Genomic DNA, 13,577 nt, shown 5'->3' with positions numbered 1-13,577 from the left:
TGTCCCCCGAGTATATTGGGCTTTTGGCTATTGCTGCAAACTCATCAAGTTTAGCCTTAACATGTTTTTGTTCAAACAGATTCTGGACCAAGCCACTAATGACTTTCCATGTGTCATTTGTTATAAATTAGAAAACGTGAAGTGAATAAGGACATACATTTATTTGTGAAAGAAGAGATATACTTGAAAAGTTAAGAAAAGATAACAAAAGAAGTTTAGTTTGCTCTTAGAATATTTATGATGTAATTTGAGGTGGAATATACAGAGTTAACAGTAGGGGTGGATAATTCGTCTATTTCTTTTTAATATGTGTTTTACGGAGGATTTCTCTTAGAATATAATATTTTTTTAAAAAAAAGTATCTATTTTGAAGCCAAATTCGTTAAGCGTCCACAATTTGCCTCTCCTCTTCTCTTTTTTGCCTACATTTACACAAACCTTTTCTTCTTCTTGACTCATTTCATTGCACATAATTCCCTCTTTATTTCATATTCCTCTCCCCTCTCGCTCTTAATGTTATCCTCTTTCACATCTTGACCCGCTTTTCAAGAATATATATATATATATATATATATCAATTACTTAAGGAAACCTACTTTGAATATATATTATATGTATTATTGATTCGATTTATTATTTTACGTTTTTTAAATGTATTAAATCAATACTATATTATAGATATAGTATCCAACCTCTTCTCCGTAACCACCTCTTCTTCTTCTTCTTTTCTTTTTGTTTTTGACTCATTTCATTGCTCACATATGATTCCCTCTTTATCCCAAATTCCTTTTCTTTCTCTGTTTCTGTTATTCTCTTTCATATTCCTATATGTATTCATTCCTATATTATAGCTCATACTTTTACCCATCCAAACCCAAAAACACTTCTACACAAACCTAGTTTCTTCGCCGCCACTGTTTACACAATGAATGCATTTCTTCTTCTTCTTCTTCTTCATGTAGTTTTACTGCAAATTTAGTCACCCATCAATCAATCAATATGGACAAGCACCGGAGATGGACGTATTCCATTACCAAGCTTGTATTCTGGGCAACCATTTTTGCAGGTGCCTTTCTTTTCTTCTGTTTTCGTTCTTCTCCTCCGTCTCATTCTACAACTATGAAATGGGGTAGCAGTAGTAATACCCCACAATGGGAAAAGCGTGTCAGATTATCTGCTCGTTCACGTTCCGGTCATTTATCCGTTCTTGTTACCGGCGCCGCCGGGTTCGTTGGGTCTCATGTTTCCGCCGCACTCAAACGCCGTGGTGATGGGGTTGTTGGATTGGATAATTTCAACAGCTATTATGACCCATCGTTGAAAAGGGCCCGTCAGAAATTGTTGGAACAGAAAGGGGTTTTCGTCATGGAAGGTGATATCAATGATGAAAAGCTTCTGAAAAAGCTTTTCGATATTGTTGAATTCACCCACGTAATGCACTTAGCTGCACAGGCCGGCGTTCGTTACGCAATGAAGAATCCTGGTTCTTACATCCATAGCAACATTGCAGGTCTCGTTACCCTTTTCGAGGCCTGCAAATCGGCTAACCCACAACCTTCAATTGTTTGGGCATCATCCAGTTCTGTTTATGGGCTCAATTCCAAAGTACCCTTCTCAGAAAAAGATCAAACGGATCAACCAGCGAGTCTATACGCTGCCACAAAGAAAGCCGGTGAAGAAATTGCACATACGTACAATCACATCTACGGTCTTTCCATTACAGGGTTAAGATTCTTCACTGTTTATGGACCTTGGGGTAGGCCAGATATGGCGTATTTCTTCTTCACAAAGAACATACTAAAAGGAAAGCCCATTTCAGTATTTCAAGGTTCAAACAACAAAAGTGTAGCTAGAGATTTTACCTACATTGATGATATAGTAAAAGGGTGTTTAGGGGCTTTGGATACAGCAGAGAAGAGCACAGGAAGTGGTGGTAAGAAGAAGAAGAATGCACAATTAAGAGTGTTTAATTTGGGGAATACTTCACCAGTTCCAGTAACAAAGCTAGTTAGCATATTGGAGAAACTACTAAAGGTAAAGGCTAAAAGAAATGTGTTGCCATTGCCAACAAATGGAGATGTGATGTTTACTCATGCTAATATCAGTTATGCTCACAAGGAATTTGGATACAAACCCACTACAGATTTGCAGACGGGGCTGCACAAATTTGTTAATTGGTATCTTGATTACTATTCAGTAAGTGAAAAGAAGATTTATTGATCAAGTATATGGTGTTCCATGAGACTCTTGTATAGCCATTTTAAATTTTTTTTTGTTTAGTCTTTTTTCTTTCTTTCTTGGATTAGTTTGTATTAATTACTTGCAGTTAGGTGGATTTATTATGCTAATGATCTCACACGTAGTGTTAATGAGTTTGAGGTTCTATCAAAATGTGTTCATGCTCTTTACATGACTGTGCTATTAAGGGTACTTGCTAATTGTATAAATTCTTAGTCTTATTAAGAAATTCACTTCTTGGTAGATGATAAGTTTATATTTTGGTCACACTTGAATTTGGATTATTGTCGATCAAAACCCAATAGATGTGTGTTGTTTAGTTATTTTTATTATAGCAGATAAATGCCCTTGATCGCATTCTTTTTGCAGCAAAATATCACCAAGTGCCACTTGGATGTTAATGAAAACCTGACAATGTATTGAATTTTATGCATTTTGGCAAATGAAGCGCATCAACTATTAGAAGGGCTTGGGTTCAATAACATATGCAATATAAAAAGCAGTAGTATTTACTGAAAATTATCTCCTTGGGATTTCTTATTGAATTTTAAGATGTTCAACGTACTCTGCGTAATAGTCAGATTATTGTTTAGGAATACATTTTGAAGATAGAAGAGGGAACAACTAGAAGATTTGAGAGAAGCACGAGTCCATGCAACTGTCAGGCACTTGAAGAATGAGAACTCGAGAAGCAGTGCTATCGTTCACTGCTTCTCTGGGCGAGATACTGAAAAGTTTAACTTGATTTATGTATACAAGCAAGAATCCCCAGAAACTTTAAGGTCATCATAACTCAGGTTATAAACAGAAGGAACAGCACAATACAGGAAAAAAAACCAAGAGAAGGTACCTACAACTGAGCTATATCATCTCAGCAAGCATTAATCATGGATCACTATTTGTGACATAATAAAACTACAAGTTCCTGTATAGAATTCTAATCATTTTCACAAGAACATTGTTCATCCAAATCAGCAAGTAGCACAAGAAACTCTGAATCTGAAACGAGAAAAGCTTGGCCAGGTTGACATAGGTAATCTTGACTAGGGATGGTGATGGCCATTTTTGCTGTCACTGTCCATTTCCTCCGCATCTTCAAACCTTTGATCATTAATCTGAAGCTGCAGTTCAAAAAATCACATCTCAATATTCATGCAACAAATAGGCAATAAATGATAGAAGTTCCATGTGAAATAACTAAAGCAGAAAGCCGGATGCTCACATCCCCACCTACTTTTACATGCACACTTCAACCCCCCCCCCCCCCCCACACCAAAAATAACAACCCCCCCAGAAAAAGAATTACAGATCTCATAAACGAGGTGTTATAAAAGGAACCTTTCACATGTCACTGCTGTAATGAGGTTGCACATGCAATTATCAAGGATAATAGTTTATATCAGTTTAAAAACATGATAGTTACTCCAGAAAAAATCCCAGAGAGGAGCTCTCTAAATGCTTCACAGTGCTTGTAGATAACATATCAAAGAACCAATTGACAATGATAGAGGGAACCTAGTGAAAAGTATCATCTACCTCCAACCTTGAGGTTGCCATCATTGTAGACTCCTGGGCTTAGGTGCATGGGTTTACGTTTACCATTACAGGTGATTCAGCCTCCGTTTTATATACCATGCATGGATGCAGAAATTCAGGTAAAGAGTCCTAAAACTCTCCACAACTTATCTCCACAAAAGGAAATATTGAAGAAGGATAACAATGCAGATTATTCATGAGGAGAAATACACATACAAATCAAGCATATCAGGCTCTGATACTTGACGTTGTGTTGTTAAATATGTACAACAAACTAATCTACTATTTTCCTAAATATGTAAAGACTGACTATGTGCTTATTACTTTAAATATTAGTATTGAATTTGTTCTAATTCACCTCCATTTGGCTACCCAGCCCCAACACCTACCAAACCAGCCAAACAGAAGGCAACAAACAAGATTAATCAGAATTCTGAATTTCAAGTGTCAAATTAGATCACAATCACAGGCCTACCTGAAGTACATTATGAGCTAAGTCGTGATCCCCATTTGAATGACCAATTGGATGTGTAGAATTTTGAGAAATCAACCATTCAGAATCTTCTTCTAAAGTTAGACCAGCAAGAATAGAAGTAAGTTGACAAAATGAGAATTGGTTTCAATTTAAAAAACAGCCAATGCCTATTAATTCTAACCAGCTTCCTGATTTTCCAGCTGATCCGCACTGAAGATCCAATTATGTTCTTCCTCCTCCTCTACGGAAAGCAACACCACAGAAACAAAACATGAGCAGAAAAATGCGAGTAGAAAACGTGTTAATGAGTATGTCTAAAGAAGAGGAAAACTAACCTTCAATTGGTTCAGGATTAAGCTCAGCACAATCACAAAAGATCTGGAAGAGAGTATCCACTGTCGACATAGAACATACAAAGCAAACTTTTATCTTTAGGAGCTCAAGTAGCAGAAAGTATTTATCCTGTATGAAAAACAATGAAAGAGAATGAAGCACCTTGACTAGGGTCTGATGGCACAAGTCTCAACTCAGTGATCCTTGATAAATCTGATGACACATCACCCTCATCACAGGAACCTTCTGATTCGTCATCCTCCACTCCGTTGTCAATCTTCATGAATGAAGCAAGAGAAAAAAAAATTTCACACCCGTTAAAGAAAAACATACTTCACATTTAATAAATAGAAACAAATGTTTAACCAGCACTCAGGATTTGCTTCAGAGAGAAAACTCAGAAAGAGTGATCATCCGGAATATTAAACAAGCCTGAAAGAAAATAATTTCTCTACCAGAGAGACTCATTAATTATAAAGCCAGAGATTTATTGTAACAGAGCTGACATGCATAATCATGCAACTAATCCATATGGTTCAACCATACATGATTTATCCAGCTTCAGAAAATAGATTGCATACATTACACAATCCTAACATAATAAATTACAGAAATTGCATTTTATAATGTCATGGATATCCAACTATATATTAACCGTGTCAGATAGTTTACTGGCAAATGAAAAAAAAATAAAGAAAATAGTTGGATGATCTTCTCCAAGCTTCAATTAAACAGGGAATACTACAAATTATCTTTTCTTTAAAAAAAAAAAAGTAAAAAGGCTGAATCGCCCTATAGAATACATTGTAGAGTTTTATACTGTTCTATCCTGTCAATAGCATTTAGTGAGAGTTCTAATAGATTAAGCCTCAGAAATATTGAAGGTCAGGTCAATCCTCATTATCTTTCCTCTCCCCTTGCAAGTTCATCTGAGATTGAAAATGACCCAAGACTGAAGACACTTTTAACCAATCCATAGTCTTTTTTTTTATGAAACAAGTTGTTGTAATGAAAAGGCATCAAGGAGATGCATGAAAGATTGCAAATCAAAAGGTTAAACTCCAATCAATGAAAAAGAAAAAAACAAGACGTGGGAGTTAATAACCGAAAGCAAAAGACTCAAGGCAGTGGTGGAGCCAGGATTTTCAATAAGAGTGTTCAAAATTCGTAGAAATAGATACACAGAGTAGCCGAAGGAGGTTTGACATCTACTATATATATAAATATTATTTTAACCATGTATAAATAGTATAATTTTCCGTCGAAATGAGCCCCCTTGTACCAAGGTGGCTCCGCCCCTGACTCAAGGCTGCTAAGCCACTGAGAGGGAACTGATAAAATCAAGAAGATGGATGATATCATTTACAAGATAAAGGTTGATCCAGCTATAAAGATTCAACAAAAACTTAGATCTAAGAGAGCCATTGGGAGTTGAAGTCCCATCATGATTTCTTTTGATGCCTTTTCAATACAACAACTTATTTCATCCATAATTTGCTAAATAGCCATAAGATACTGAACACTAGTATTGGCTGAGACTTCAGTCAAATTATTAGTAATCATAATTCTAAATCAACTTAATACCCACTTAAGAATCCAAACCTAAAACCTTACATAAAAGAGTGGACGCAGAATCCAGAATCATTAAAGACCCAAGAATCTCTAATTTGTCGAATGCTTACATAGCAAAATAAGCCCAGCTTGGGAGATTGGAGAATACAAAGAGACCCTAAACATTAGTAGTCAAATGTCAAACTTAACCGCTTGTGGACAAGAATCTATGTCACCAATTGCAGATTTTAAGGTAATCACTTACTAATTGTTGACACCCAATTTTGTGTCCCTCCCGAACATCTTTTTGGGCTTCTTATTCATTATAATGAATAAAATAGAAATTTACTAGTGATATTATATTGATATTTGAATTAACTTTATTTGTTCAAGCTAGTGTTACTGACGAAATAACATCATTAACACTAGTAATGTTTGTTTTAAACTAATTAATATCATTTTTTGCTTTTAAATTAGAATATATATATATATATATATATATATTCTAATTTTTATAAATATTTATAATATTTTGTTATGTTTTTTCTGATTTTTGTAGCACCATATTTTTTCAAGATATCACCGCATCAATATATACTTATTATTGCCTCGCGCATTAAAATATCCTGCTTGGATATTGAGGGGTCGGCTGGTAGGATGCATAAGAAAAAATAATACATGCACCAAGTCACCAACTTTGTGTACTATTATACTTTGTTTGGTATATTTTTAACATATTTATAATTAACCCAATGGCGTTATGCTATGTATAACTAATAACACATGGAAAACCATGGTATTAGCAATGCAGGTGATTTTATTACATGCATTAGCATGGTTAAAGACACATTCCACCTCAAAACTCTTTTCTCATTCTTTTCACAGTACTTGCGGGATATATTTTTGTAAATAAAACTTCTTTTTTTAAAATTATGTGATGTCATGCTATTTTCAATACACCAAACCAAACACTGCATAAGAAATAATCTCAAGCATAACTAATACCAGCATTACTAATACACCATATTCAACACATTCTTATACACCCAACCAAACGACCCCTAAATGTTTTAAACAATACTCATTGCATTTTACTATCGTTTTTCAAGTAATTTATATTATTACTACATATCTATTTAGAAATCATTATTGTATGTAACATAAAAAAACACAAATATTCATTCAGAGCATTTAGGAAACTGGAGAAGGCCAAAAGAAATAAAAAAGAGGCAACAACATGGCCTTCGGGACACAACCCAAAACATCTTCAAGCCCAATTGATTCTAGATTTACCTTTGACTGATTAGAGTTTCAACCTACTTTCCTTTCCCACACAAGATTCTGGTTTTTTTCCTAAAGTTCATTTGTTACAATAAGTGCGCTCTATCTGTCATGGCAGGAACAATACAAGTCTTAACTTCACAATTTAGGTGAAAGTCTGGCAACCACCATTGTCAGATTAGAATGTCTCTTTAAGCAGATTGAATTTCAAAAGGACTCCTATTTTGGTCCCCACTAAATCATCTATAGAACACCCCAAGCAGGATTTCGTTATAATATGAGGTCATAGGCGAAATTGACTTATATTAAGTGATGCTAGAATGGATAAACGATATGTCACGATGACTTATTGGATTCCAGATGAACCCTGCATGCTTCCTTCTAATGCATCCCATCAAGCTGTAGTTGGGGCATAGAAGGCAATGAAAAGAGAGTGCAGTCTCCGCCAAGAAAATGGACCCTCGCCGACGACCTTTAACTCGACACAGCATCACCTCTCCTCCACCCTTTGTTGTCCTTCCCTTATCGAGAACCATCAAAGAGTCACTGCTGCATTCTCATCTTGAACTACCTCCACCATCTTTCCATATTAAATACACACAAACAAAAAAAACCTCTGTCATACATCATCCTTCCGACCATCACAGATTGTATTAGCCATCCTCCAAATTTTGTTGATGATAGTTTAAGGCCACTATTTTCGACTCCTCACCCAAAATTAACAATGGAAGATAACTGTCGGACCGATGTAAAAGACATACACCCATAGATATGGCAAACACTTCAGTAGTTATTGTCTTCTTAATGGCACACAACTACCAACTGATAACACAAATGACCTAGTACTTGTAGCCAAATTAGCGCAATATCTGCCTCACACGCTTGAAACTATAACCATCACTCAAAGCATTACCCAGGTTGGCATTCTAAAAGGCTCCAAACATACTTATATATAACATTCTGTTATAAGCAACTCTGTTGCAATGTAGCCATTTGAGTGCTGAAACAAGTAAGAAGGCCCAAACTAACTTGTTTGTTAGGTTGAACCTCAAAATCCTAATGAAGTACTGGATTGGAAACATACATGGTAGAAACATACATTCCACTGTAATAAGAAGTGGACCTTGGGCCTAACTCAACTTAAAAAGCTAGCTCATGAAGTGAGGGTTGTCCACAACCATATAAGATTCTTTTTCATTCCAACCAATGTGGGACAATCTAACACATAACCCTCACTTCCCAAGATGAGGCCTACCAACTGAAGCATGGATAACATAACATGGGAGTTCAACATTGAAAAAACACAACAACAAGAATGGTTTGGCTCAAATACCATGATAAGGAAATGGACATTGGGTTAACTCAATCTCACAAGTTAGTTCATGCGGGGACGATTGTCCAAAATGATATAAGGAGATCATTTCACATTCCTTCAAAAACAAAGTGTGAATTTAAAAGGATTTTACTTCTTCCCATCAATAAATACTTCCCAAAAATCTCTTGGAATTTCTACACTATGTTACCAACACTACTGACCCGCACCTCTTTAATAATCACGAACATCTGCGAGCTCAATTCGTAAATGTAAGCTTTTAGGAATCCCAATCATACTCATAGGTTTGTAAAAACATGAAGATGAATCACTAATTCAGGAAATGGGTTATTTGTGATGTAAATTGTATATTTACTACAAGATCATTCAATCCATCAATACATATTAACCCTCTATAACATCTCACAGGTCCAAACATCCAATAACAGATCGATAGGAGTGCCACTTAATAATGAAACAAGTTTCATAACATAAGAAAAGAGAAAAGAAAACAGCATGGACCTTAGGAAGGTCAAGAACAAGCTAAGAAAACTGAACCATAAACAATCCTTTTTGTACCTCTACAACAAATGAGTGTCAGGAATTGCATCTTTCTCAGTCTAATAATGCTGGTACAGTGTAGTTCTAATAATCTCTTACTACTATTAGTCCCATTTTATGACCATTAATCCTTCAAAGTTCATCACAAATTAATCCAAATAGAGGCAGGTTAAACAAATCGATTATACAACAAAAAGAAAATACTGAATCTACAAAATCTATAGTGTTACAAGTATGAAACTTTTTGATTCCGAAAATTAATCTTTACTTCTGTTTTGCTATCTAACTGGTATAAGTAAAATCCTAGAACCAAAATAACGGGGAAAATATAACAAAAGAGATTGTACCTGAGCATATAAACAAGGATCCCGATAAGCCTCGGGGTCTCTAGAGACAGCATGAAGTGAAACAGACAGGAAATCAACTGCATAACCTTTACCCCTATCAGTATCGCTTAGCCACACCACTTGCCTGGTGATATTTAACGAATCACAAAACTAAAACTCAACGGCTAATTACGAAACAAACTAGATTTATGAACACAAACAAAAGTAAACTGAAGGTCGAGATGTTACTTGGAGGTGATATAGAGAGTGCCAGGAGACTCAGGAGGGCGGCTGCCGAGGACTATGGCAGTTCCAGGTTGAACATGCATGAGTTCCTCGCCGTTGTCGGTGTCGAGGAATGGCTGTCCAGCTCCATCACCGGTTCTTTCAGCGACGAACTTCAAGCCTGACATATTTTCCGGCTAGTCGTTGTTGCTTAGCTTAGCAAAAGAGTAGTCTAGGGTTTTAGTTTAGGTTGGGCGCCAAAATTAACTTCTACAGTATTTTACACTCGTAAGAACCTTCTAAGACTCTCAGTCCCCTATTGACCAAAGTCAAAATCATTAGGTTTTTTTTTTGGGGTAATTTTTTGATACATTGAAAAATAAATTCGAAGATATTTTTGTCATTAATAATTAAATTCAAAAATACTCTTATTTTCACTTAATCGGATCAAAATTGTCTTGTTCTAGTAAAAAATATCATTGTTTTTTCTTCAAAAATAAAAGCCCCCCCGCCACAAAAATACTCATCTTCTCCGTTCATTCACAGCCACTCTACGTCGGCGTCTCGGCGACCAGTAAACACAGCGACGCTGTGCCGGCGGAGCAGTAAGTCTCTCGGCGCGACAGACTGATTCCTTGCGATTTTTTTAATCAGTTCGAAGCTTGGATTCTCTTGTTGGAACGGAAGTGAAGGTTTATGACCCACTGAAGGGTTTGTGGAAGAAGATCAATTTTTTTTTTCAATGGATCCTAAATATGCAGGAGAAACCTTGAAGCATCTAGAGAAAGAAAGTGAACTACTCTCAAATACACATAAAGCAATGTCAGATGAATTGCACAAGCTTCAAGTTGAGGAAGAAATGATGACGCGCAAGTTACATGAACTTATTTCAGCTCACACTCTAAGTAAAAAGAAAGGCTTAAATGATAATGCAGAGAAAAGGCGGAATGACCAGGAAGGAGCACCGGTCGACATGACTGATGGTGCTGAGTGACCTGGAAGAAGCTGTCATTGACATGACTAAAGATGACCACTAATGAATAAGTGAGATAGATATCCGATCCCTAGGCTATCTGTACAGAAACCCATCGTTACCCTTACACTTGCAGTATGCCATTTTTGGTCTCACATAGCCGATGCTTTTAGATTTCTTCTCACAGAGATTTCTCAGCTAAGTAGAAAGTGATACATGTGTCTTGATAGTATAGATGATGCAAGCTATTTCTCATGTCTCTGTCCAGATTTATTCTTGCTTAGTAATTTAATCAACGTAGCTATATTGCCAAAAGAAAAATATCATTGTTTTTCTATCTAAACAAAATTTTCTTATAGAAATATTATTTTAAGAGATAAAATTATTTTTTCATGTTAAATACAAAATATTTTTATTTCTTAATCTCTTTCGAGTTGAGGTAGGATAAATGAAAAGGGCGAATTAATTTTAAAAGCATGGATCATATGAAAGTTTACCCTACGCCAATTGAGAAAAGATTAAGAAATTAAAAAAAAATACTAGAAAAGAAAATTGTTTTGTTTATCTAAATGAAAATAAAATAAAATAAAAGGTATTGTGATTTTAATTATATGTATAACCTATTTATCAGACTATATATATTTTCTACTTTTCTTTATTAGTTAACTAAATTATCTTTAAAAAGTAAGAATAAGGTTCTTTAGATATATTATATCTATTAGAGAAAAAAAATGTGTTTAAATGTATATATATTAGGGAAATAATGTTTTAGACCCAATAAAGTAAATATTGGGACCTTTTTTGGTCAGATTATTAACCAAAAAAATTTAATCAATTCTTCTTATAAAAGACATTTTCTTTTATTCAGTTTTGCATAGTACAGTGATAATTTTTTATTTTTTCGTAGCTTTAATTATATCTTCATCAAATTTTCTTCAAGTATATAACCTTCATTTACCAATATATATATTTATAGTTATTTCTTAAAACTTGAGTCGTAGTTAAATTTTGATTTTGTTTCTTGTATTATCAAGCTATGCAAATTGAATTTTAATTAAATAAACCGTGTGACTTAATTTCTAAACATGATTCCAAAGCGAAGAGTGTTACCTTTTTATTATTCAAACCTTTTCCTTTTTTATAAAATAAAATTTATTGTTCTTGTGAATGAGGGGGGAAATTCCCAATTTCTATTTGGAACCTCAATCAACAAATTGCTTAGTTGGAGAATGTTTTCAAGAGAGAAGTCGTTGAGTTTTAAGATATGCAAAATGTGTCAATTCATCCATTACAATACACATGGTTAGGATCATAATCATATATATGACATTTAAAGTTATTCTCATTTTTCAAAAAGATACATTAACTTGTTGAGTAGTTTTAATTTTAACAAAATATAAGTACATTTGATTGCGTAAGATTTTTAAAATCTTATTTGTATCACTTCAAATAAATTTAACCCTTTATATATTTCTATCTATCTTGTAACCATTTGAGAAAATTTGAAAAGATATTCAACTACAAACATATAAAAGAATTTACTCAAAGAAACAAAATATTACACAATTATATAAAGTGAGGATTTCATTCTAACGTAATCAATGTTTCAATTGTACCTACAAAAAAGTTTGATGCCTAAAGGAACCTACCTACAAAAGAAGTTTTATTCCAACAAAAATCATCAAAAATATAAACAATATAATTAATAGAATCAAAATGCTAGTCAAAATATCTACTTTACGAACTGATTTGACTTTGATTATGGTAGCAACTGCAAATTTGATTTGACTTTAATTATTGTAATAGATAAATTATATTTTATTTTTACTTTTTTTTAATTACAAAGATTCTTTCTTTTTTTATACCTTTTGGATACATAATTGTAAAGGCGAATACATTAATTTAAACGTTTTTGTTATGAATTTACTGCACTAAGTAACAGACTACAAATAAAAATTATAATTGAATCTCATAAATCAAGCGTATGTTTCTTTCTCCTACCATCACTTTATTTCAAAAAGGCTTCTATCAATCAGTTTATCCCAAAAAGGTAACATAACTATGAAATTAAAATTTCAAATTAGATCTCCCTGTTCTTCCAAAAAACTGCAGAAAGTTGATTAAAGAAAATTTGCAGCGAAATTTTGTGAAGATTCTTAATGAATGTTTCGATATTATTAAAGAATTCGAGAATATGAGAAAGTGATGTTAGGTGCGAGCGAAACAGAAGTGATGGAATAGTAATTGGGGAAAATATTTTATTCGTGAACCTTATTTCCGCCATTGCAGATGCGTTAAAAGATCTGCTAACAAGAGGTATGTGAACAAATAATCTTGTGATACATATTTAATTTTTTTTTATCACTATATTATTCATGATAAACAGATATTTGCAAACTATATCATAATTAGATTGCATCTTATGTATTGGGTGTTGCATTGTACGAGTAAGGTGTTTAAATTTGTGTATCATTGGTTGATAATTATAAAGTATTATATATGTTTGAAATATTCGCTCTTTTAGTGTATCAATGAATAGAAACGGATAACTGTGACAGATATACATGTGTTTTGTATCATTTTATTTATATGTATTTAAACCATGTAAAACTATGGGGACATTAATATGTATGATAAACTAAGAGTATATATGATCTGTTGAGCGAGTTAAAATAATGTATCTTGAAGTATAATTTTTTTTGGAATGATACAATAAACATTAAATAATAAATATATTTGGTATAATTACATGTATGTATTAGTGTG

General features: G+C 33.9%; 3 protein-coding genes across 3 annotated transcripts; 2 read left to right on the top strand and 1 right to left on the bottom strand.

Annotated features, from left to right (window-relative positions):
• The first annotated feature begins 465 nt into the window (after positions 1-465).
• Positions 466-2,481, top strand: LOC101250671 (UDP-glucuronate 4-epimerase 2-like). Its single transcript, XM_004234894.5, has one exon. It carries the CDS (start codon positions 1,000-1,002, stop codon positions 2,218-2,220), a length of 1,221 nt encoding a protein of 406 aa, XP_004234942.1. The 5' UTR covers positions 466-999; the 3' UTR covers positions 2,221-2,481.
• A 482-nt stretch (positions 2,482-2,963) lies between these two features.
• Positions 2,964-10,178, bottom strand: LOC101250971 (chloride conductance regulatory protein ICln). The gene is made up of 7 exons (XM_004234895.4): positions 9,863-10,178; positions 9,635-9,758; positions 4,745-4,859; positions 4,585-4,644; positions 4,431-4,490; positions 4,250-4,341; positions 2,964-3,359 (listed from the first exon to the last, which is right to left on the bottom strand). The coding sequence occupies exons 1-7, from the start codon at positions 10,024-10,026 to the stop codon at positions 3,282-3,284; spliced, it is 693 nt and encodes a 230-aa protein (XP_004234943.1). The 5' UTR covers positions 10,027-10,178; the 3' UTR covers positions 2,964-3,281.
• A 287-nt stretch (positions 10,179-10,465) lies between these two features.
• Positions 10,466-10,967, top strand: LOC138347249 (uncharacterized). Its single transcript, XM_069295066.1, has one exon. The coding sequence runs from the start codon at positions 10,581-10,583 to the stop codon at positions 10,830-10,832; it is 252 nt and encodes an 83-aa protein (XP_069151167.1). The 5' UTR covers positions 10,466-10,580; the 3' UTR covers positions 10,833-10,967.
• The last annotated feature ends 2,610 nt before the right edge of the window (positions 10,968-13,577 follow it).

This window comes from Solanum lycopersicum, chromosome 3 (genome assembly GCF_036512215.1).
Source record: "Solanum lycopersicum chromosome 3, SLM_r2.1".
Classification (NCBI taxonomy): Eukaryota; Viridiplantae; Streptophyta; class Magnoliopsida; order Solanales; family Solanaceae; genus Solanum; species Solanum lycopersicum.
The sequence above is the reverse complement of the archived record's forward strand: the minus strand, read 5'-3'. Positions and strand labels throughout refer to the sequence as shown.